Source organism: Tyto alba, unplaced genomic scaffold (genome assembly GCF_018691265.1).
Source record: "Tyto alba isolate M040663 unplaced genomic scaffold, T.alba_DEE_v4.0 Super-Scaffold_22, whole genome shotgun sequence".
Lineage (NCBI taxonomy): Eukaryota > Metazoa > Chordata > Aves > Strigiformes > Tytonidae > Tyto > Tyto alba.
In genome coordinates this window covers 7388310-7414351 of record NW_024881296.1, presented here as the reverse complement: position 1 = coordinate 7414351, position 26042 = coordinate 7388310, and the positions used below count along the sequence as shown (strand labels likewise).

At 38.6% G+C, this 26042-nt stretch overlaps 1 protein-coding gene across 4 annotated transcripts in view; it reads left to right on the top strand.

Annotated features, from left to right (window-relative positions):
- Positions 1 to 26042, top strand: part of PCNX2 (pecanex 2) — a 160505-nt gene that overhangs the window by 71495 nt on the left and 62968 nt on the right. For all 4 annotated transcript variants that reach the window (XM_042795740.1, XM_042795741.1, XM_042795739.1 and 1 more), the window contains exons 18-21: positions 5237 to 5329; positions 5782 to 5932; positions 11109 to 11250; positions 15806 to 15983. In XM_042795740.1, the coding sequence (XP_042651674.1) occupies positions 5237 to 5329; positions 5782 to 5932; positions 11109 to 11250; positions 15806 to 15983 (564 nt within the window). The remainder of the gene's footprint in view (positions 1 to 5236; positions 5330 to 5781; positions 5933 to 11108; positions 11251 to 15805; positions 15984 to 26042) is intronic.

Here is a 26042-nt window from a genome sequence, read left to right as displayed (position 1 = left end):
TTTAAGTGATACATCTATTTCTTGTTGCTTGTATTCAGCCACAGTTTCTTGCAAACTAAACTGTTTACAACAGAGTCACACTGCAATATGAATGTCCAGCTAGTAAGAGTAAAAAAAGTATTTATGTTAAAGTTTTACTATATTTTGTGGTATTTCTGGTGTGTAGTTTATTGGGGTGGTTCACTGTCAGCCCATTCTTGTATGTTGGCACTGTATGGCAGATGTAATGGAAAGCTTCTCATTCCCCAGTATTTGTATCCCATTCACATCTTTTGCTGATAGTACCCTTCTTGGAGCAGAACAGAGTCTGATCTCATCTGTTCTGCAGATGGAGCCTTGCCAGGGGACTGAAGCAGTTACTGTGGCTGTCAGTTGTTTTTGTTTCACAGTGCAGAGGGAAACCTTGAGCAAGGCGTCAATATATTGAAAACAAAACAAAAAAAAAAAACCAAAACCAAAGAGTGAACAAATTAGCATCTAAGATCCTGTCTGTATTTTCAAAATGGAGTCATGCCACAGACTCTCGACCTATTTTTGCGTCAGTCAGGGATCTGATGCCTTACACTAGCACAGGTACCATGTTTTACAACTGCGCTTGGGCTCTTGAGCCACTGGGATGGAAGATGCAGAAGTGCAGGGAGGGTTGTGGTGGGACTAGCCAGACATAGCACTTTGGTTCTTCTCTTCACCATGTCTCGTTCCTGTGATGTTTTGCCACTGGTACCTTTTTCCTGGTACCTTTTGCTTTCTAGAATGTATCTGGTTTTGGAGATTGACACACTTCTGCTCTGTATACTTGATGCTTCATGCTGCTGCTGCTGCTTTTAGACAGACTGCTTTCCTTCGGTGTTGCTGGAGCTCACTAGTTCTTTGCTGCCTTTTTTTTTTTTTCCTCTCTTTTCCTGTCCAGGCTTCCCTCAATCTGTATGAAAACTGTAAGCAAATGTGTTTGCTTACAATGTCAATTAGTGGTGCTAATTTTTCCACACTGGGAGATCTCTTGGAGAGAGGGCAATTTCTGATTAATGCAGGCTCTTTGTTGAACCCCTGTGTTATCTGGTTCCTCTGTCTCAATTAAGCACTAACCAGTTTGTCAGGAGACTCCCACTGCTGTCTCACAGTGCAGTGCTAATAGAACAAGTAGGGAAGAATTGAGGCAGGAGAGAATGTGTGTGCCTCAAGTTTGAGGAGCACAATCAAGCCACAGTCTCTGCTGACTTGCTTCAGCAACAGCAGTTGTGTTTAGGATGTAGGACTCATCTGACTCTTAAAAGCCAATTGTAAATAGCTTCCAGAACTTCTGCAAGGGGCTCTTCAAACAGTTCAGAAACTGGATGAAATGATATGTCAGTATTTGAAGGAGATTCCATGGTGGTAGTTTGTTGGTTGGTTGGTTTGTTTGTTTGTTTGTTTGTTTTTCCCCTCTTGGAGTGCTTATCTGTGAGGAGAGTATTCCTAACCCCTTCTCAGTGGCAAGAGGTGTCAGGATGTAACAAAACAGCCAGCCTTGTCCTGGTCTATATACACACATATGGTCTATATAACATGCCATTTAAATAAGACCTGTTTTAATCAGAAGTCCTGAGGCATACAGAACCAAATCACTTCCTTGAGCAGCTGAAAGCAAACAAGGTTAATATTGAAAATTAATGTGTTGTATTCTGTAGGGGCTTTGCACTGATGTTAGAAATAATAAATACAGCATCTCTAATGTTTAGTTACATGACCTTTACTATTTTCCCTTGCTTGAATAGCTGTGTAAGAATTGCCAGCTTTGGAAGCCTGAATTATAAGGCAGCTGTGATGGATAATTGACCATTCAACTTTGAGAATGGAGCTTCCTCCCATTATAATTAATTTCTATAGGCATCCACATGGCTGATTACTAGATTAACCAGTGACCTGAGGGTGCTAATGTGTTATTTTCAAGCTCAGCTTCCTTCCTGGCCTTTAATACAAACATTTAGATAGCTAGTAAAAGGATTTGTACAAAGCTCCAAAAGCATCATTGAAAATAATAATTAAAAAACCCCACCACTATAGTATATTCTGCTTGTAAAATCCAAGACATCAAATGTAGTGATGTTCGTTTGGGGTTTCTATTTCTTCCTTGAGTATAAAGTGAAGAGAAGAAGAACACCTGCTTTCAGGCCAAACTTATAACAGTGATTATCTCAGTGCAGAGATTTTGCACTGTGATCAAAACTTAACTTTTCCACTTTGAACCAACTGCAGGGAAGAACTCAAGCACCAGATCATAGGGCTATTCAATATTCGGTTCAAAAGTGCCTGGCCTTGGGAATGGAATCCAGAATCCTGCTTTAAACAGCTGGGTTTAAGTGCAGGATGGGGAGCAGTTGCATCCAAAGTAAGCATGTGCTTTGCAGGAGCTGGATGCCTTCAGCAGGAAGAGTAGAAGCTGCAGATTCACCCACAGCAGCCTGTAGGTGGATGTCCAAGGTTTTTTCTGGAAGGTAGCTCTGAATCCTCCTCAGCCAGAGATAATTGCCCCGGGGTCAGCCATTTCCTGAGGGGCCCCGACCTACCGCTATGACATGACACAGAAACAACTACTGCTCAGCCTTTTTTTTCGGAAGGAAAAAAAAAAAATTATGAGAAACTTAAATGTGTCTGCTCCATCAAAAAGGAGCTCCTGTGGGGACCGTTGTGCAAATCAGCAGCTGAGCAGTATGTTTATATTTTGAAGCAGTTCTGTGCAAGAGTAAAAGGGCAAATCTGGGCATATATCATACTTCAAATACTTTAGATCTTGCCAGAATTGGAATGCAATTGTGAAATCTGGATTTAAATACCTGAATAATAATCATTGTTTTAAAAACGTAGGTCTTCTCCTGTATGGGATTGTTAATGTGTTGAAAGCAGTGAGAGCACCCTGAAAAGAACACTTACAAACTCAAAGATGGGAAAGGTGGGAAATATCAGTCTTGTGCAATATAATCTGTTCAATTCTCTTTTGAATGTAATCTTTTGAAAAGATTATCTTTGGTGACCTGGCACAGCATGGAAAGTTAGGATGCTGCCTTGCCCCAAAATGTCCATTATTATCACCTCTGCTGATTCTACAGTTAAATTCTTGATATTTGATATACTTAAAATGACAGCTTCTTCAGTTACCTGATTTTGAGAAAATAAGTAATTTTAATAGTAATCCCTTTCTGGCTGTAGAGAAGAGCTTGAAAATACGATTGAAGTGTGTTTGTTGTTCTTATAAGCTTGTTTTAGATTATTGAGTAGTTGGATTCAACTGTGCAGAGAATGATACTTAATCAAGACTTTTCAAAATACATATTCACGAAAGGGTGAAATAGTTCTATATAAATCTGGCACTGCTTAACTTTCTCAGATGTTGAATTTTACAAGCTAAATACAGCTGCTTTACGTAGATTTTTGTATGCAACATCTTTAAAACAATTTGGAAATGTTAAAAAAAGACTTATTTCCATTACATGCGTTGGTAATAATTCACTTATCCATCTTTATCAGGGTTTTGACCACAATTTTTCAGTACTGCTCCAAATACTAAAACCACTTGAGTTAGAGATGGATACACAGCTTTCTAGTGAGAGAAGGTCTGAACTGAATGGAGAGCCCTTGTGGGGACAGGCAGGGATCAAAAGTTTGTTCAGGGAAGAGAAGACCTTTCCTGTAAGGGCCATCATGTTGTAGTTCTCCTGTTGCATACGATGGCCAAGGCTCAAGCCAACAGGGCTATGTTTTGAAAAGAAGGTGGGGAAGAGTTAGGAAGACGTAACTCTGCTCCTACACCTTCCCACCTATAATCCATGCGGAGTACAGGGCTGTATGGAGAGGGCACAGCTCTCGGAGGGGCGGGAGCACGGTTCTTTTGGAGGTATGTGCTCCTGAGTAGCCTGGGAAAGGGAAGGACGGTGGTGATGGCTTGAGAATTCAGCCAAACCAAATTGAAGTTTCCTGGGACAAAGCAGAAGTAATTCTTGAGCCTGAAGGCTTTTTAGTCCTGCTGCATTTCCAAGGGCCTGCTGCAGCAAGTGAAAGTGCTGATGCTTGTGACCTTTTACTGAGAAGCATCTTTCATAACAGGGAGTGATAGGCAGCTTAAATATAGTGGTTGCTACCAGCTTTCTGGGTAATTCACAACCCTTCTGTTGTTCACTTGTTCTGCTTGCTTTCTTTTTATCTCCTGTATTCGTAGGTTTGCTATATTTCATTTCCTTTCTATTTCTCTCATGAAATACATGAAGGCTACCTAGATTGCAGCACCAGGAAATAGAATGAGCTTCTAATTTTAACAAGTGTTGCATTCCACATGTTGTTCCTAGATGTCTTTGAATTAAAGCGTAAGTCAGTTTCTAAACCAAGAACTACAAATACTTACTCGTTTGATAACTTAGCAATAGTATCGAGTGCTGAACTTAAATGACCTCTCGTAAATCTAAGACAAGATTTTCATTTACTCACAAAGATATTTTGGTGACCTCCAAAGTACAACTCAGAAGATCGTACACATCACAAGCTATCTTGTTTATTTGTTTACTGAGAATGACATTTTAATCACAAGAAAAATGGGCTGGAAAGACAGTGATATTGTCCAATCTTTAGAAACAAAATTACTCCTACCCCTAGTTATATAGATCTTTATGTAAAGGCAGACGTGTCCCTTCATTATCATTTCAGTGAAAAAGGCCATGTCTAAAATCCATAAAATCTTGCCAAAATTTGGCTTCAGATATAGAAGATCAGAGAATGGGATGTGTCACTTTAGAATATAATAAATGTATTAACTTTGTGTCTCTGAAGACATTACAGAAAAGCTTGGGTCATTTCAGTAGTGCAGGATAAAGTAAATCTAAAGAAATGTTAATGCTTGCAAATAGGAAACAGAACTAGAATTTTGATTCCCAAAAATAAAAAAGTCATAATGTAGAAGAGTTATATTCCTTAAACAGAATCAGACTTGGTATGAAAATGCATTGCTTTAATTTCCCCAATCTTAAAACTATGTTATTTTAAAATATAATGTAAAATTAAGCATGATGAATTTAAACATGATTACTTTGACAAACCTAGAGTGTGAAGAAATAATTTCCCAAACCAGAGTGGAGAAAATACCTTTGTATCAGGGAATGCTGATTAGCCCTATCACAATGCAGACTGTGAGTAATTGAGAACAGAGTCATTTACTTTGGTCAAAATAGTATTGGCTTGTTAATTTTGTATAAAATACTTATTTTCACAGAAAGAAATATTGAAATCGGATCTTATTGTCTGCACAGTGGCTGCTGTTCTGTCATTTGCTGTCAGTGCCAGTACTGTGTTTCTATCGTTAAGGGTGAGTATCTGTCCTTCCTCACCCCCCCAAGGTATTATCTATTTTATGCAAAACCACAGGGTGCTTTAACTGGAAAGAACAGAGATTGTGGGAAGAGAAGCTAGTGAAAATGTATTTACTGGTCATTATAACATTTTTTTGTGCAAGGCAGTTAGTTTATGGATATTTGTATTAATTTGTGTTACTTATTTGACATCTCTTTCCTCAAACCTCTGCCTATCCACAGCTTTTTTTATGATACGGAATGTTGAGAGACAGAATGAATAAGTCTGATCATTTGCCTTTTTTCCGCCAGTTAGGGAGGAAAAAATTGGTTAATTGTGAGTGCAAAAAACATAGGAATAAAAACTAATTGCACAAAAATATAATTATAGGAACTGTTTAAAGATGTTTTATAAAAAATTGTTGTTTGCAAATTATAACCATGTTTTGTTTTTTCTCTTTTGGCCCAGCCATTTCTCAGCATTGTTCTGTTTGCTTTAGCATGGACTGTGGGATTTGTAACACATTACGTACTTCCTCAGCTTCGCAAGCATCACCCCTGGCTGTGGATCTCCCACCCCATACTTAAAAGCAAAGAGCACCAGCAACGGGAAGTGAGAGGTTAGTAATAAAATCTTTTCTAAACAGTGGATGCAATGACTTGCAGCTTGTCTTGGTTTGAAAAAATAATAATCCAGAAGGAACAGAGCAGGGAGAATAAATGATGCTTTATGTTTCCTTCTTTTGAATAGCATGCATAGCCCATCATTTCTATTTTTTCCCTTGATCACCAGAAAATTTGTGAACCCATAGAAATTGTCTCCTGAGGCCACTGCACAGAAGGGCTGAGGCTGGGCAGACACCTCTGTAGGTTCTCATCCAACTCCCCTGCTCAGAGCAGCATCAGCTAGAGCAAGTTGTTTGGGGCTGTGTCCAGTTTTGAATATCTTCAAGCATGGAGACACCACAGCCTTTCTGGACAACCTGTTCTAGCACTCAGTCATCCTTACAGTAAAAAAGGTTGTTTTAGTTTGTGGGGCTTTTCAGTTTGTTGGAGGCTTTTTTGTTGTTTGTGGGTTTTGTTTTGGTTTTGTTTTTTTTTTCCCTTATGTTGAAATAGAATTTCAGTTTGTGCCTATTTCCTTTTGTCCTGACACCGGGTACTACAGTCTGGCTCCATCAACTTTACCCTCCCCATCAGGTATGTACACCCCAGAAATGCTCCCAATCCAAACATTAATAACATGCCCCCTGAACCTTTTTATCTCAGGGCTAAGCAATCTCAGCTCTCTTAGTCTCTTCTCCCATGTTAGATGCTTCTGTCCCTTAATCATTTTACTGACCCTAAGTGGTCTTTAATGAGCCATTGTCTGATCTGCCTTTTGCTTTTACATTACAGTGCTGTTACTTGCTGTGTTACCTGATACGTTATAGGTCATGCTTAATACACTGGTGTTTTATATTATTTAAAAATGTAAATGATAGATGAAATTGAGGAAGAACTTTTCCTGCTTTCTGACATATAACTATATATAGAATCAGAGAATGGTTTGAGTTGGAAGGGACCTTAAAGATCACCTCGTTCTAACCCTGCTGCCACGGGCAGGGACACCTTCCCCCAGCCCAGGTTGCTCAAAGCCCCGTCCAGCCTGGCCTTGAACCCTTCCAGGGAGGGGGCAGCCACAGCTGCTCTGGGCAACATGTGCTGGTGCTTCACCACCCTCACAATAAAAAATTTCTTCCTTATACCTAATCTTAATCTACCCTCTTTCAGTTTAAAACTGTTACCCCTCATCCTATCCCTACACTCTCTGATAAAGAGTCCCTCCCCATCTTTCCTTTAGGCCCCCTGTAAGTACTGGCAGGCCGCTATAAGGTCTCCCCAGAGCCTTCTCTTCTCCAGGCTGAACAACCCCAACCCTCTCAGCCTGTCTTTATAAGGGAGGTGCTCCAGCCCCCTCATCATCTTCATGGCCTCCTCTGGACCTGCTCAAGCAGCTCCATGTCCTTCTTATGTTGGGCACCCCAGAGCTGGACACAGCTCTGCAGGTGGGTCTCACCAGAGCAGAGCAGAGGGGCAGAATCCCCTCCCTCGACCTGCTGGCCACACTGCTCTTGCTGCAGCCCAGCACACGGGTGGCTTCCTGGGCTGTGAGTGCACGTTGCTGGCTCATAGTCAGTTTTCCATCCACTAACCCCCCCAAGTCCTTTTCCACAGGGCTGCTCTCAATCCACTCATCACCCAGCCTGTATTTGTGCTTGGATTGCCTTAACCCATGTGCAGGACTTTGCACTTGGCCTTGTTGAACTTCATGAGGTTTGCACAGGCCCACCTCTCAAGCCTGTCAAGGTCCCTCCGGATGGCATCCCTGCCCTCCGGCATGTTGACCGCACCACACAGCTCGGTGTTATTGGTGAACTTGCTGAGGGTGCACTCGATCCCATTCCAACGAAGATGTTTAAACAGCACTGGCCCCAATACCAGCCGATGAGGAACGCCACTCATCAGTGCTCTCCACTTGGACATCAAGCCGTTGACCACAACTCTTTTGAGTACAACCATCCATTTGAACAGCAAGGGTAGTGCAACTTAAAGTTTTAATTTCCATTCTAACACTTCTAGAGAAACATTTACAATTGAAAGGAACAGTGATATTTTCTTGAAGATTAGTTCTTGCTAATGTCTGCTGGCTTCAGTGAATATTGCCCTGACACATGCAAGTATCGGTAAATGTTTTAGTATGTAAAGTCTGATTTCCTGTTCTGATACAGTTATTTCTGCAAGCAGCCAGTGTACTTTGAGAAGCACAGCTTCCCCCTCTTTCCCCCGCCCCCTTCCAGCTCTCATCTTGCCTTTGCTACCAGCCAAAAGCTTGCTTGTCACTTCTTGATGGATCCTGTGCCTTAATCATTCTCAATATATGTTCCTGAGGTGTTTGAAGACAGTGTTGTCAGAACACAGTCTGCTGAGGGACTTTAGTCTGTTCTTCAACTAGATAACAAAAGAGTTCAGATCACTCTCTGCAAAACCATACATTGAGGATTTAAATCTTTTTTTTTTTTTTAAAGCATGTCTTTTGAAATGAATACTTTCTAAACAAGATTTGAGAATGAAAAAAGTACTCAAGAGACTTGATTGAAAGTTGCCTTTGAAGTTTTACTGCAATATGCCAAGGAAAGTGTGGTAGAAATATAAACCTTATTAAGGATCATGCCCAACTGAAAACAGTGTTCAGGTCTTCCTCTCACTGATAATCAGTAATTCTGATGAATACCCAAATTTTATTGTTTGTTACATCACTTAATCATGAAAGACTACTGTAGGTTTTCTTTCCTTTGTCCTGATTAAGTCTGTCTTCAGTTGTTAGAAAACATTGTTTTCCTAAATGCAATGACTCAGCTTTTGAAAAGGTTGAGGGTACAGATCTGCCAGGCTGATTTCCACAGATGGTTTTCCTTCTGCTTTGAGATAAACTGCATTTCCCGTGCTACCTGCTGCGGGCAACTGGCTTTTTTTCCTTCTTTTGCAGTCCTAATATTATGTGTGGTCCATTTCCGCATTTTTGGGCTTAAGTGTTATTGCAACGTATCTGGTGTTGTGTGTTGGAAAACAAGAGTTTAAAAAAAAAATTATATATATATATATATATATATATATATGTATTTCAGTCCCTTAGGCTGTTGCAGAGGCTTTTTATCATGTTCTGAGATGAGGCAGGCTGAGGAAAAGGTTGTGTAGTCCCTTTGATAGATATGTCTGACAGACTGTCTTCTTTCTTTTACCCTGTAAGAAAAATGTAGGAGCTAAACTTAAAGGTTCCCTGGTTGTAAAGAAAGAGAAGCTTGGAAAAGGACAGTATCCTGTTGTTGTCAGGTGTGGACAATGAAAGGACAAGTACACAAAACAAGGTGTCTATGAGAAGCTTTTACTGCATAGAATTTAATTTTCAGCTTCCTAATTTTTGACAAGTGTACTGCTATGGGGAAACAAATGATTGCCTGCAATTAGACTAGCAGCTGGTATTGACAGTTCCACAAGTTTATTCCTGGCTTTGTTTCATAGGCTCTGGATGAGCTGTTCAAACTTTCAGGCCTTCAACAGAATAGCAATTATTAGACCAGTTCTCATGATGCCTGTATGAGGTGGCTCATTTATTACTTGTCATTGTTTTGCCTGACTGCAGGAAGAAAGGCTGAGGTCAAGATGTATGAGCTTATGGTGTAATAGATGTGTAGATAGTAGGGCAGGACTGGTGAGAAAGAAACCCTGAAACACTAGAGACTATTTTTTCTTCTCCTTCCTCCCCACCACTGCTTTTATACCTCACTGATTCATGTATGCCATTTTCACATCATCCACATCTTTCCCTGGGCCCCCTCTGAACGTGAGCTTTTTTTTTTCTGTCTGCATTGTTTCCACACATATGTCTTTGCTCCTGCAGCTACCTTCTTTTAGGTCTACTTGACATGCACAGTCAAGCTTGACTTCTTACACACAACGCTCAGCTTTGGGCAGCTGGATGAAGTTCTTGAGTGGAGTTCTGAGAGCAATCTGTAGTTCAGGAGGAGGAGAGAGAAACAGAGAATAACAGCTAGGTTCCAAAATGGACATTTTGCTGTGTGTATGAACTTTTAGGAGGTGGCCTTTAGGTAATAAGAGAAGGAAATATTTTTACATTGTAACAAGAAACAGAAGTTGATCGTATTTTCTGAAGGCAGATTTTTGCAAGAGCGTTGCGTTAGCTTAAGATACTGGCAAAGCATGACTTAAAGCTAATTTGGAAGAATTGCTTTTAGATCTTTCTCTGTGAGCCTATAAAATATACAACTGTGCCTGTAGAACATACAAATCTGTTGATTCAACATGTCTTCTTTGCCTCTCATTGAAAAGGTGTGTGTGGGAGGGTGGGATGTGTATACATATAATTATTTTCATTTCTGCAGGGAAGAGTGTTGGAGATTCAGTAGCTGGCATTGTTATTTCTGAGTCAATACCAAGTTCTGCCTTTTTGTGTTCACTGTTTTTCCAGTAACCTTGTCTAGCTGAGCTTGGTTGAGAATAAAGACATAATTTTTATCTGTACACAAGCATTTCTGCACCCAGTTCACCTAAGATCTCATAGCATTTGAATTGCACAGAGCATTCAGTTCTTGTTTAATACTCATATTAAGCACTGTGATGTTGTTAAGAGTCCACTGCAAAAAAAAGTATTCTTTACTGGTGAATGATGTGACCCTGGCAGATACTTTTTACAATGTTGAAGTGTTTTGAGGAACGTCTGTGGTGGTTTCTAGCTCCTGTTAATTCTTCAGTCTTTAGGTCTCAAAGGATATTTCACTTATCAGTAAGGTCAATGATACTTTGCAGTCTCACGAACTGTTTTGCCACTAAGATGGGGAAGGAGAGGCACAGAGTTCAAATTATGTTCCCTAGGTCATCTACCACATCAGTGCCAGAGCTGAAGAGGGCCTCTCCAGAGTCATTACATCACTAAAAGTGCTATTTAGTATAGTGACTAGTAATTGGATTATGTGGAAACTACTATTTAGCAAGTACCATCTCTTTTCATTTCTGAGCATTTCTCATGAGTGCCGTTACAAGCAGCAAAACAGATACTCTCTAAATTCAGAGAACAAAATAATTTCCGTGTTGCAAAAGAATGATGAATTCCATTGTTTCATAAATTAGTTTGTTGATTATATTTATTAATGTGAGCTAACTCACTTCTATGGTATTGCAATGCAAAAAATGCTGATAATTGGATGAAATTATCTGTTACTTGAATTTCTGTTTCAGATGCTGCTCATTTGATGTGGTTTGAAAGGCTCTATGTGTGGCTTCAGTGCTTTGAGAAATACATTTTGTATCCAGCTATAATACTGAATGCCCTCACCATTGATGCTTTCTCAATTAGTAAATACAAGAAGCTTGGTACACAGTAAGTAGATTATAACTCAAAGCATGTGATTAGTAGAATATTTGATTTTAGACTGAAGACTGAGAAATTAAATTTGTATCTTAAGTCTGTTTGCTTGTCACAGTTTGCTTTCATGCATTCGTAGTTCAGTATACAATAATCATTGGCTCTGCTGAAAGAAAAAAACAAATCTACCTTAGCACATGCTAAGACATGACTCCAGTGAGAGAGAAATTAAAAGATTAAAGAGCTATATATAGATATATAGGGAATGTCTAAATGTCAATTAAAAGGAAGATACACTATGCCAGACTGCAGGTGTTTGATGGGCATAAACACAGTGGGGTAACTAAAATTAATCAGATAAAAATGAGAAATCTAGGCTGGATATCAGGAAACATTTCCTAACTGGGGATTTTTAAGACTATGGCGTAGTCTCCCAAAGGAGTTATTAGAAGCTTCACCACACAAGTCTTTCAAGGCAAGTCTGAATAAAATATTCGGCAGTGTAGAGCAGTGGGTATTCCTTCATTAAAAGCAATTTGAGAAAGGTAGGGATATGCGTTTTTTCCAAAGTCTGATGTGTCTGATATTAAGCAGAACTGGTGATGCTGATCCATGAAAACACAGTATGATCCTTGCAGACAGCCTTTTATGGTAAATATTTTGGTCAGTGACTTGCCTACTGCAGATATTCAGCAGGCTTAGTGACTGCGGTATCTTCAGTGAGCAGAGTTTCTGCAGTCTTTTTATCAGAATGACAGTGATGCAGATGATAAAAACAAAGAAACAGTCTGTGTTCAGGAAGTTTCCAGCAGCAGGAAAAACTGCTGGAGGAGGGGGATTTCCTCAGTATTAATAATACTTTAGATTCTTAACTTTAAATATTAAAGAACTTTGATGTAAAAATTGTGTGTTGTTTTAATTATTATTTTCTCTTGAAGAGCAACACAGCTTTAGGGATTACATAACTGTAAGGAAAAGGTGGTCCCTGCTTTTATGGCCTGAAACTAGGACTAGGACATTCATCAAATTTTTTACATATTCCTCCCAGACAACTGCTTTTCCAGAGAGACTCCCACCAGTCACTCTATGGTAGCCTTAGTTCTCCACTGACCTTCCCGCCAGGCATTTGGGAGATGCTAAAGCCAATGTGTTTCAGGAGTTTAAGTGTATTGTCTAGGGTGAAACTGAGTTCACACTCATCCCTCTAGTTGGTTCTGTAAGGCTGTGAGAACTTAAAAGTAATCAAAATGTCATTTCTCACTAGTTAGCAGACGTGACTGAATACATGCACAGAGCAAATATGTAGGGTTAGGAAGGTGCTATTTTTACATACTAGTTCCTTCAAGCTAGATTGCACTTTGAAGTATCACCTCCCTCAAGTGTTCAGAAGTAGTGAGTCAGTCCCCCAGAAATCTTGAGATTAAAGAAAGTAATTACATTTGTCTGCCTCTGATTGTTTGGCCTGTAGGGGAATACCATGACAATCTTTTCCTTCCCCATCCCTCTTGTGTCTGTGTGTTCACCTTCGGTGTTTAAAACCTGTGTTTTCTCCTTGTAACTGAGGTCTATCCACAACGCTCTCAGTCTCTCTTCTTTGGCAGTCCTCTTTAATACACTTCCCCTGAAGCTGCAATGTAAATGCCACACACAAAGAATTTGTCCTCAGATCCTACCTTACTTTTTAACTCTGTAAGCCTGTGAGGGATCCTGAATTCTCTTCGCTTCTTCCATATACAGCATTACTGAGGGTTGTACGTTCCCTGCTATAATACATAAATACACCTTTTCTGTTGTTGGAACATTCCTTAGTTATTTACCACCCAAAGATTGGGCCGCATTGTACCTTAGCGAAGGGAAGGTGGCACTCCCTGCTCTGTGTCTGAAAATGTCTGAGGTGGTACATTTTGCATGATTTGATTTTGTTTTTTCTCAATTTGAATGTATTTTTTTTTTAAGGAACCTTCATCTTGCTTTGTGATTTAAAGGACTGAAGTGATTAGCTTCGTGAGGAGACAGAACAGCTCCTTCACAGTCAGGAGTTTGCTTGAGCTTTTCAGACCTTGATGTGCTGGTTATTAATGGGACCCATGCCGACAAGCTGAAAAGCCTCCCCACGTTACCTGCCACAGAGGCTTCAGAAAGCAGCCCCCCTTCTCTATGTCTCTTGCTTTCTCTCTGCTGGGAGTTAAGGCCCCAGGAAAAGCATCTTGTGTGGCAATATCCTTAAAGGAAAGGGATAATGAGCAAATTATTTTCTGTTACCCCTGAGAGCATTATTTTATAAAACGTAATTTTTTTGTGGAATTTTCTGCATGTTAACAGATCCGGTGAGGAAGAAGTCTTCCTTTTGCTCTATGATCTCTAAGTTTTCCATGTGAAAATTCCTCCATGTTGCAAGATTTTTATTCTTTCTGAAGAATGTGAGATCTAACCAGTTCATATAGGACACATTGGGATGGCTTCTAGGGGCTTCGGAATAGATTTAGCTTAGTTGCTAGGTCTTCCATTCATTTATCTGGGGCAAAATGAAGAGAGCAGCTTTGACAAGGTGAGAAATAAGGTCAAGTTGGCATTTCATTCCAAAGGCGATGTCCTGGTGATCCTTTAGAATGACCTGTGATCAAATAAAGTTGTAACTGCATTAAGGAAGATACATAATATTGAATAAATGCCACATAAAGTAAAATCAGCCTGGAAATGTACAGACTTATGAGCCTTTCTAGAATTATAAAAACCTCTTTAGAGCTTTCTGGCCTGTCAAGTGTCAGTCATGGCAGCAGGTATTCTCCTGGATCGCAGCAGGATGGAGAACCTTCCATGCATTTTGCAAATACCTGGCCTACTTTGAGTCACTCATTATGCACTCAGGACCCTATCTTTTATCACCAGCATCAAAAAACCTGATGCATCTCCCAAAATGTGAAAGTGCTTAATTTACTTAAGAGGTCACCTGGCTCTCAATTAACAGAGAGTTACTTGTATGTGCCTATTAGGTTGGGGTTGTCTTTTCAGGAATAGATCCAGTATGGTTCTTGGGCATCACCGTGCAAAACTGCAATCTAAATATACTTGTTCAGCTGCCAGAAAACTCTGAGGGTACCTAATATCACTAAATACTCCTGAATTTGAGTTGATGGTTTATTCAGAGGCTTGAGTTCTAAACATGCCCAGAGCTTTCTGAATAAATCACTTGTCTCTTAACTCATCCTGACTAGAACCCAGAAAACCAAAAGTTACGAGCTGAGAGCTGGTTTTGGATCATCCCCAGTATGTGATCAGGATTGAATTCACAAAATACTGCTTTGATTTCCTTCCTTTTCAAAACCTTGATGGAGAAGGTATTGTTGCCCATTTCATTTAACAAGAGCCCAAGTGATAAGCACTTACCAAGAAAGTAGAGTCTACGGCAGGTTTGCTCCCGATTCCTCCTGGTTTGATGGTAAGGAAGTTCATATAGGAGTGTTCATGGTCTGGAGCCCCGTACTGTGTCGCATCTCAGGGAAGTGCCTGTCTACCCAGATGGTACAAAAATTAATGTGTCTGAGACCTTTCTAGGGTCTAACCCCCAGAATAGGCTCTCTTATCAAGAGATCAGAATTTCTGTCCAAGCAAGACCATCTTTCTAATTCTGTAAAATATCTTTAAAACAAAACTTAAAAATGTGAACAACCTCAAGTCTGTAAGTTCAGATATATATCCAGAGACTGGAGTGGTTTTTTTAAACTGAAGGGGTGCCGACATGTTACCTCCATCATTCCTTGTCATATAATTATGTTTTATTTTCTTACACAGAAAACTGTATAGTTTTCTGGAGAGTTAAAAGAGGGGTGTTATCTTCTTGGAGATAGAGCAGCAAGCACTTTAATTTTTAAAGATTGGACTTGTTGATTTTCTGTGTGGTCACTTACTATTTAGAGTTCTCTCTCTGGAACATAGTAAGGGAGAGTAAAATGAAGACCGCATGCATTGTACAACATGTAGATGCAGCACAACATTTCTTTTCAACTGATGAGTTAATTACTATATTGATCTTCCGATCAAGAACAATGGTAAGAATTTCAAGCACTTCGTGTCTACTTGTGTTTCTATCCAGAATTTTGGCATTGTGTGTAATGAAATTAGAATAATTATAGACTGTGTTGTCAAATGAAATTTCTAGTAATAAAAAAACTGGAGCGTGTTCAAGATGTTTTTTCAAATTACAGTAATGTATTAATGGAAGTGCCTAGATATTTCTGAAGCTGAAGTTTTATTTTAAGAGATATACAAAAATATTCTTTCTAGATTCTTGTTTTTGAATAGTCAATACTACTGGTTTTAGTACAGAGTTCTGTATTACAGATTACAGTTGTGTGATAATAAAGGAAAAGTACAAAGTTGCACATGGGTAAAATAAATGTGATTATTAAAAGAACATAGGATTAATATCAGAAATCAGTAAGATGTGTAGATTTAGATATACATAGCAATCTAAAATACATCTGGTACAGCTATTTGTATTTAAGAGCTTCATATTTTAATGCTTTATGACTTTGACTTGATTAGGTTTTTCTTTCTGCCTTTCTTACAGCTGTGATATTATCCTCATAACAGTTGCTGGGATGAAACTCCTCCGCTCCTCATTCTGTAATCCTATTAATCAATTCGTTACTTTGAGCTTCACTGTAATCTTCTTCAGATTTGACTATAGAGACATTTCAGAAAATTTCTTGCTGGATTTCTTCGTGATGTCCATTGTGTTTCATAAGGCAAGTTTTATAGCTTCTGACATTTCTTTGGAAAATATGTCTCACAGCTTTATTTATCTTCTCAGTGTCACTGTGCTGATCAATATGTGGTAGGATTTTTTAGAAGTAGTGAAAGCATATATAGACATAGATTATTGATACTATAGAGGAAAAAATCTATAAGCTGAAACAAGGTTGCAGTTAAATGTCTTCTCTGGTTTTGTGCAATGCTTTACATTTACTTTTTGTTCACATGTTGCCATAGAAAGTTCAGAATTGTTGTTTTCAAGAGGAAAATCCTCAAGGAGCTGGAAAGAGCCTCTTGGGTCATTAGTGCAGGGCTGTCCTCCAGATCGATTGCCTGGTGTTTTTATCTAGGTTTCCTTTGAATGCCTCTAGTGTTTGACTCAACAACTTCCTTTGGGAAATTATTCCATTATCTAATCAGCCTCATGATAATAAATGTTTTCCTAATGTCAACCTTAGCATTTTTCTTTTCCTATTTTCAGTCTGTTATCCTTGTGATGCTGCCCTTAACCTTAACCTCGGAGGTCCTTCCTCTCTTTTACATTGTTAACTCTTGGAGTGTGCTCTAGTTGAATTTACTTTAAAGAAAACCTTTCTGCATCAGTCAGATCAGATCCTGTCTTGATTTGCTATGTATGCAGTTTCACTGAAAGAAGCAAGTTTAACTGATATGTTGATAAACCCCAAGAAAGTATTAAAGACTTGCCTAAACATTTTACCAATTCTTTTGTATTTTGTTTTGTTTTTAAACTTCTTGGTCCCTGGTTGCCATAACATATGATACTGTTTGTCCAGAGGTAACTCTGGTGAGGTGTTTGTTTTTGTTGGTGGTGGTTGGTGGGGTTTTTTTGTTTGTTTTGGTTTGTTTTTTGTCAGGCTTGTTTGGTTGGTTTCTTTTTCTAGAATATTCCTACTACATGTGTATGACCCAGCTAGCACCACTTAAGTTCTGAGAGGAGAAAGACGTGGTTCCATACTGATTGCTTCCTGTGCTCTGGAGATATTTAGCCCTTCCACACAAGGAGCGTCAGCTCACACTGCTGTCCGTGCCCTCCTGAAAGCTTCAGGCTTCCTAAGGAAAGGCCCAGTTCATTAGTGTTAATGTTGGGAATTGCCAGTCATTCAGGAGAAGAGTGAGGCAGAAATTAAATGCTTTTCCTGCTTTATTTCTGTGCTGCTGTAAGGGAGGAGGAGAAGAGAGGAATAACAGCTCAGTGAAGGGACTTGGGCTCTTTCTTTTCTCTGAACCCTTAGACCAGGCTCCAGTAGGAGTTTCACCGGTTTCAAGCCTTCAACCCTCAGACCTGTTGTTCTCCGTTCTCTCTGCTGGGTTGGGGAGGAAGGACGGAAGAAAAGAAGTAGAAGAGATGAATACAAAGCCTTGCTTTAAATAGAACCTCTGCCCTATGCTCTGTGATCCTAAAATAGGGTTAGAGTAATTTTTAAAGCTTCTTACCTTAGACTGAAAGATGAGCAGTGAAAGTGATGTGGAGGCTGGTAGCATTGTGGCAGTTTTCAGTATTTGTTGCCTTACCATGTTCCCTAGAGTAAGGCATGAATTTCTGTCTCCAGAGAAGATTGTCAGTGATGTGCATTAGTGGACATCCCATGTCTGGGTAATGGTTTATTTAGTCCTACAACTCATACTCCAAAAACCTCTTCACAGGATCAAAAAATTAGCACCCCAGAATTGAAGGTCTCACTACTCATTAATTCTTTTGAAAATATTGAGCTTGTGAGTATATTGTGAAATACTGGTGTGGATTATTCCATGTTTTTGGAAGAGAGGGATGTAAAGGCTTTTCAGTTGCTTTTTTGTGGTTTGGTTGTTGTTTTGTTTTTTTTTTTCAGAGTTGCTTGGGTAGTTTGAAGCTACTGTTTACAGTAGAAAGACTAGTGATAGCAATAAGAATGAGATAACTAAGGATGCATACCAAATATATTAATATTGCTTATATAGATATAAGCAGAGATATTTGTTAGAATAACTGCTACTCTACTAGTCTGAAAGCTTGTAGTACAGACATGTTTTGAAAATGTAGTTTTAGCATTGATCTGCCATCTTCATCATATCTCATAATAGCTGAAATTTTGCAGGTCATTAGTTCATCAAGTGGACTTGTCCATGTTCCATGTTAAAAAATTGGAATTAAACGGTTGAATTATTTATATTACAAAAGCACATGCACAGTTACACAATTATCATTAAAGCCAAAAATAGCATTGCAGATGATAGCAATTAATTTCACATCGTAAAGGGCATAAGCTTTCTTTACTCTCATTAAGGTCTGAGCTTTAATTATCTCAGTATTATGGAACTTTACTAAAGGATATGATCACTAGAGGATAATAAAGAGGATGTGTGTTTATTCCATACTGTAGGAAGCAAGCTGCATCCACCTCTGTTCCTAAAAGCTTGATGGGTCTTCACAGATTCTGTCCATCTGTTGTTCAGTCATTTTTATGTTTGCAACTATTTTTAAAAAGAAAAACAAAAATTGAAACGGTCTCTATTACCATGACCTTTGACTATGCAGAACTTGTGACACAGGCGTGACTGATTTCTGCTTACTCATTGAAACTGTCAACTTACCACCCTCATGAATTAGGGAACAGTAAAAGTCCTGTGCCTAAGTCATAGTGATGGTAATTTTTAAGCATGGTTACCCTCCCCCCCAAAATATTTGCATACTCTCAAAGCACTGTGGTAGTAAGCATTTATTTTATTCTGTCAGGCATTGCTGAAGAAGGCATCTAAATTCAACAGACATTCACAACTGCATTAGTGACTCTTGAAGCAGATATGTTGAATAAAACTTTGCTAATAATGTTGGGTAGAATATTTCTGAATATCTCACTGATTGTGCTTTACTCACTTTCCCCATTGTGTTGTTGATTTAATGTAATTTAGTTAAATCACATGCTCCAAATTAGCATATTGTTTCCTGAACAAGTTGAGGCATAGAAGTCCGAATTGCTGCTCACAGATTTTTATCTCTGCAAATAGCCAAGCCACCCACACTGGGATAACACAGAGAACAAAAGTCTGTTCAGTTCTATTCCTGAGGATTTTTTTAATCAACCTGGATTTTTTTTGTTTTTCAAACTCTATAGAACTTACTAATGCGACATAGTTAATTCACTTCTTTTTAAAAAATCATTATCTGTTTACATTTTGACAAGTGGTGGAATGTGAAAACTTAATGCTAAAAGTTGATTAGGCATATGCAGAATGTGCTGTTTTGTCTTTCAAATTGCTTTGGGAAGGGAGCAAGATAAACGTTTAGGAAAGAGTTTCTTATTTATTTTTAAGAATGAGTGCAGCTTTCAATTCAAGTGGAACAGGACTTCTCAATCTTTCTTATGCTAAGACTTTCCATGTAGCCAGCCCAGTTTGACCTTGGCTATAGAGGGGGTTCTTCTGTCCAAAACTCCCGTTGTCTGTATTATTTAAATTAGAGCTTAGTACCCTTTTAAAAATATGTGGTTGCTCATTGAAAAACTGTGGGTGTGATGCTCTGATGTATACTCTACAGGAAGTCAAACCAGATAATCAAGACAGTCTTCTTGGTCTACATGACTCTGTGTAAACTTTTCAGATGAGCCAGTTGTTCTCCCTGGACTTTTTAGGAGATGATGTCAGTGCAGAGGTTAATAAGAATGTTCGTATTAGTTGAAAATGGAAAATCACATGTAACTGAGAATGTGTTCCATCTTCACTATGCCTATGATGGAATATATAACAGCATTTAAGAGATTTCTTCCTAAACTTCTAATGATAGGAAAAACTCTGAGAGTTTTTCTGTAATAGGGTGAAAAATGTGGGAATATTAACTGGTTTGAGTAGACTATTTGGGTATGATGAAAGGATGGGTCTTTCTTCCACCCCACCCTTCTGATGTCTACTGATGTAATACTTAAGTGAGGAAAAACTCTAATGCATGCAACATGTATGAGAGGGAAAGCATATGAATCGTTAAGTGCATGTTACAGCTCATGTAGTCCATCTTTCCTCAGTGTGATTAAAAATAAATAAATAAATAAATAAGTAAAACAGGAATGTGCCCAGCACTTCCCTCCTTGTCAGATGTGTGAGCTGCTTTTAAATAATGTCTGGAATAACAGCTGTTGAAGGCAAGAACGAACAGGTATTGTTAAGCGTGAAGTAAAAACCAAAGCAATTTGTTCACACAGCAAGGGTATCAGTTTGGAACTGGCTGAGTGTTAACAAAGATGCTCAGGGCAAGGCTTGTCCCCAAATCTTTTGCTGTGTTCTCTTAAAGATGTGGCTTTCCATTTCATTCAGTGCCATGTGCATCCTCTAAATCTTACTGGTGGAGAGGGGTTATAGTGTCTCCCTGAACTGCTTTTGGAACCTCACGTGGAGCTGATGTTGAGCCAAGGGGAAAAGGATTGGTAGTGTAAATGTGGATGCTTCTGGCAGTAGTGTGCTCTTGGCTACTACAAAAAACTGGTGGGGTTTTTTTGCTGGTCTGTTCACTATTGGGAGCAACCAGCATCATGTTGGAGATTCCTGGATGCCAAACTGGTATACTGGCTCTTTTACCAGCAACTCTTTCATCTATCGAGCACAACTGGGAAATGATACCTGTACTTTGGAATGTGTACTTTTGACAAACCTGTGTAGCTTCCTTTAAGCCCTGAAGAAAAGAGCATCCCAAGCTTACACACTCATCTGCTACACAAATCTGGATGGAAGTGATAAGACCCAGTGTCATTAACCCTTTAACATATAGGATTACAACTTCCTGTCTCTTTCGCAGGCAATTTTATGGCCTCTTAATTTGTGTGTGTGGATGAACTAATTAGCAATACTAAAATGTGAAATCACCTTATATTTTCTTATAGTCAAGTCCTCTGAGGGTTCTGAATTTGTCTTCACGCATAAGGCAAAATAATCAAAGAACTAGAGCTTGTTAAATTTGCCTTCATTAACACTGAATTCATTTGCCTAAGTACTCTTACCCCTGCTGAGATCACTTAAGAATACAATTTCCCTGTCTGATATTTTTTCTTCTTTCTCAGAATACGTTTTCCAGCTAATAAGGAACTCACATTTTTAATAAGAATTTTTCTCTTTCTGTATACTTCTTTCTGCCATCGTATACAATGTCACACATTTATGAAAGATGATCTTCATATCAAAGTGACTCTGGCTAAAACAGCCGGTTTGTAACAACCTGCCAGACCTGTGCTGATGAGGCTTAACTTTTAACATCCACAACACAATCCCTTGGACAGGAAAGAAATAATTATGCATGTCATCTTGGTTTTCTTCATTTTATGAGAAAGTGATACCAAGTGCATTGACCTTCTTGGTGTTTTGCTGAAGTCAAGTAATTAATCTAGTGGATCTTTTTATTGCCGTTGTGGCAATAAAACTCTTGGTTAGTTGGCATGTCCCATTGATTGATTTAGGTGCTACTTGTAAGTCAAAAGCCTCACTCTTTTTCCTTTCCCCATCTGATTTTTCATCGTTCTCTAAATCTGATGTTTCACTTCAAAGCTTCTGGCACTAAGTCGTTAATTCATATTTTAATCTGTTTCTTGCCATTTGCGCATACTGAAATCCAATGTCTTAATCAGCTGCACCCTCTTGGCTCACAGCCGTTTCCTCAACTTCTGATATCTGGCATATAAACCCTGTTAAGACACTTTCTGCTGAATAAAATACCCAAGGCTACATCTGATATTTGACAGGATAATCCCAGTGGTATTTTCCATAGACTCCTTAACTCTCTTGAGCACTGTACAGTTCATGTTTCCTTTTAATATTGGAGAAATGGTTTAATTGATTTCATTCAGCCTTCTGTCACTGACCTCTTTGTCAGACTTCATTCCTGACACTATTCCCAAATTGCATTTTCTCTCTCTTTTTTTTTTTTTTTTTTTTTTTTTTTTTTTTTGTGTGTGTGTGTGTTTTTCCTTTAGAAAGGGACAAATGCACTCAGAGTGCAGGAAAGTGTGCACCTGCTCTCTGGGTCAGTTTGGCTCATTGTGCACTGAGGACTACATTTGTGTACGTTCATGCTGATGGAGAAGTGTTCTGTATCTGTTGATGCAGGCACTGAAAGAGAGATCTTGAGTATCTGGCACTTCAGTGCACAACTTACCCTGGGCATTTTTCATGTCCACTTTTAGTAAAGGATATTTCTGGGAAGATACAGTCTTGACAGAAGCCATGCCTGTGAAGGCTTCACTGAAGAGGCTGGGTCAGTGCAGCTCCCAGCTGATTTATTTTGCTTGTTTGCAAATTAAGCTGGTTAGTTCTGATCCTGTCCTTTTTGCCCACCTTGGGAAATACTGGAGACTGTTTCTTACAGTAACACAGGCTCCTTCCCTGTGCTCTTGCTGTCAGCTGACAATGTAGGAAGAAGCAGCATCTGCCATGAGCAGATCCAGGGCTGTTAGGTTTTATCATCATCTTATTGTCATAATACCCATCATACGTACTTCTGCCTGATGGTTAACATTTAACTTCAAATGTAAGGCTTTTGAGGCTTGTTACTCAAACTGTTTAAAACATGCCTGTTTTTTTAACACTGTCAATGTTAAGTGCTGAACACTGTGTTTCAGAAATATATTCCTCCAAGGTTTGATAGCAGAGCCTTGGCCTGCTTATATTTTGATCCTCCTACACGTGTTGCATTAGACAATGATCTTGAAATCCCACAACATAAAGGCTTCAGATGTCTGTAAGCAGATGCAAATAAAGACATCCTGGAAAGTATTTGTTCTAGATTCAAACGTAGTGCTGTTCAAATACACCAATAGAATGTCATAATCACTTAGGACATGAACATTAAAAGCCATTAATATTTCTAGTAAATCTTGTTTTATTGGATTTCATAGGTGAAATTTCTTTTTAAATGCCATTAAGTAAAAAACAGCAAGTCAATGATTTGCAAAGCAAAGCCATGAACTAGAATAAAATTATTCCACCTAAGTTTAATTTCATACCTGTAAACACATACATGCTCCATGCTCACAACTTTTTAATGTATCTTAATTTTTATTGATGCACCAAAAAAAAAAAATAAAAAAAAATTACCAATAGGTATTAGGATTTACTTCCAAGATTTGGAGCTACCAATTGACCGGAATTAGTTTAACATGAAAAACTAAATATCCAGCTGGCATCTGAGAGTCTGAGTTCAAATCTGTCTGAAGTTTTCAGGATCTAAACAGGAATACAAATAAATACATGTTCAAAGCGGGAAATAATTACTTTCTGCATTTAACTTTTTTAATATCTCAATTTTGCGTTGCACATAGAGCATATAGCCATATGTATGTGACAGTTATTTTTGTTTAAAACCAGTTTGTACATACACTTTTTTAAAAACACAGCAAAATTCAAGCTTAGCAAGAAAATGTTAATGTTTATGCATTTAGTCCCAGTATTGCCAAGGAGCCTGCCCACACAGAGTCCCAACAGATGCTAAACAGATAGTAAGGCTGCCAAAAGCTGAAAGCATTGCAGAGCCTCCATCTCACATTCAGTGTCATTTAAATTCAGGTGTTAATCTCTGGCTAGTTTACTGAAATCTACCAAAGTGAGAAAATGAGATCACCTTTTAGTGATGTTTCAGACTCCCCAAATCTTTTTTTTTTAATGTATGTTAATAATTTTCATTAACTTATAGCTTGTAATGTTACTTAAATTTGTTTAATTGAGAATAACTGGGTTTAAAAGAAATTCTGAAAAGCTAAGTCTTTGACTTTGCTTTCTTTATAGATATATAGAAGACTAGCATATGTGCCAGAGTTATGTAGGGGCTTCAGAACTCATAAAAGACTTAAGGATGATTAATATGATAAAATGTGTGTGTCCACATAAAGTAAATATGCAATATGGATGCATGTTCTGCATTTTCACTTGACAGTAGTGGGAATGTGGTGGTTTAAATTCACTGAATATACTGATAATTTAAATGCTTTATCAAGGACTTTAAAACTGTTTACTGTGCACAACTGTCACATGAATAAAGATATCTAGGAATATTAGAACTTTGTCTCCTAAATAATATATAATTTTTCTGCTTAGTGAACTGTAGAAAATATTGAAGATCTAAGAAGGCTTAAGAAAAATATGCTTTTATAAATCATCTTAAACTGGGATGCAGAAGTTTTAATGTAAAATTAATCTTTTATCCATGTTTAAGGAAATAGTTATAAAGAGAGTGTTAAAGCTTATCACAGATTTTATTTTCTTTTTTTACACTTTCACTTGAGAAGGGAAAGTCCCCCCTTTCTGTCTGGCACTGGTAAAAAATATACCTCAGACTGTTGTCCTAAAAACGGGAGTCCTTCATCCGATGTGCAAAGAGCCAATCAACACACAGAGTCGAGATAATTCTATTTATTACATAGATGTGCATGAATGGATGCCTGTCCCAAGATGGCACACCACGGTCCCGAAAACTACGATTATTTATACACATGGTTTATGCATATTCAATACATATTTACAAAGTGATTGGTCATAATCTCTACGCTTAGCATGTAAATTAGCACGCATGCCTTGTTTGCCCCCTCCGCCTTCTTTTGAGTCTGAGTAATTGAGTAATCGGTGTTGGTGGTCGCGATGTACCCCTGCCTGAATTAACTTTTGCCTAGTTTCCGCATAGGGAGCGTTCCTTATTTGGCAGACAGACAGTTCATTGCAGTTTGCTCTCTCTGCTTCCCATTAATCCTACCTAGGCTTCTACTTTTTGTCAGGTATTCACAATAATATTAGGATTGTTTCAAGATTAATCATCTGTTTCTGCCATTGCTCTAACAGCTGATCATTTGGTTACATACTGTGATCCTGGTTACAGAACAAAACTTAGATTTTGTGCTACAGATTGTATGAGAAACATTGTGGGTTTTGTCATCTGGTAAATTTTTGCTCTTTTATCCTTTTGCAGCAACACCCTCAGTAGTAAGTTATTACCCTCGTTCAAACCAAACTTTACTGAGGATAAATTGCATGTTTCACAGAATCACAGAAGGTCTGAGGTGTCCCATCAGGTCCCCTGGAAGTGTTTTTGTCCAGTTTGTTTAAATGCACTCTTAATCCTTTGCTACTTAGGGTGTCTTTGTTTCTCCGTGCTTTCTCACAGGGGTCTGCTGGGCCTGTGATTCCTGAAGGCTTACCAGTAAAGCCCAAGGCAAAGAAGGCATTGAGTACCTCTGCCTTCTCCAGGCCCTTTGTCACAGGGTCCCCTGCCCCATTCAGTAGAGGGTCCATGGGTTTTATCCCTACTCTGTCTTTTGCTGCTGATATATCCGTAGAAGTCCTTCCTGTTGCCTTTTACTTTCCTCACCAGATTCAACTCCAGATGGGCTTTGGCTTTTCTGACCATTTCTAATCCTATATTGTTTCTGACAATTTAAAAATTATGTTGAAGGTTTTCCTCTTCAGCTAGCATCTTACAATTATTGAAGACTGAAATGCAGTTAGTTGTAGTTGAAATAAGGGAATGACTGTTTCTGAGGATCCACTTCCTCCTATTTGTGAGGACAATTTTTAGCAGCTTCAGTTTCTTTCTGTGAGTACAGCAATAGCTCTTTGTGAATCCTTGGAGTTCCTATATCAGATATAGGAGAAAGCATATTGTAAATTGGGTAAAACTGACAAGGAGAAATATTTTTTCAGATGGTTCTAGCAAAATTAAAATGAGAAAATGTAAAGCCAAGTCCCCTCTTCCTAAATATCTATCTTATAGTTGCTAGGTGACATCACTTTTAGCAGTTACAGTTAGGTATGTGAAATGCTACTGGCATATTATGCTTAAGGTGTTCTGCAGAACATGCACTGGAAGCAGTAATTTAAGAGGTAATAGAGGCACTTGACAACTCTTAATGAAAGCAGTAGCTTGAAAATCGCACTTTTCCAGGCCTTTAGGTGCAGTGTTGTAAGGCTCTCAAAACCCAAGAAGTTTACTATGTACCATGTTCTTACAAATGGAAATAAGCTTCATTGTGTGTCTTGTAGAAACATGAGCCAAGAGGCAAGTGTTGAAAGAAACAACAGCAAGTTCAAGC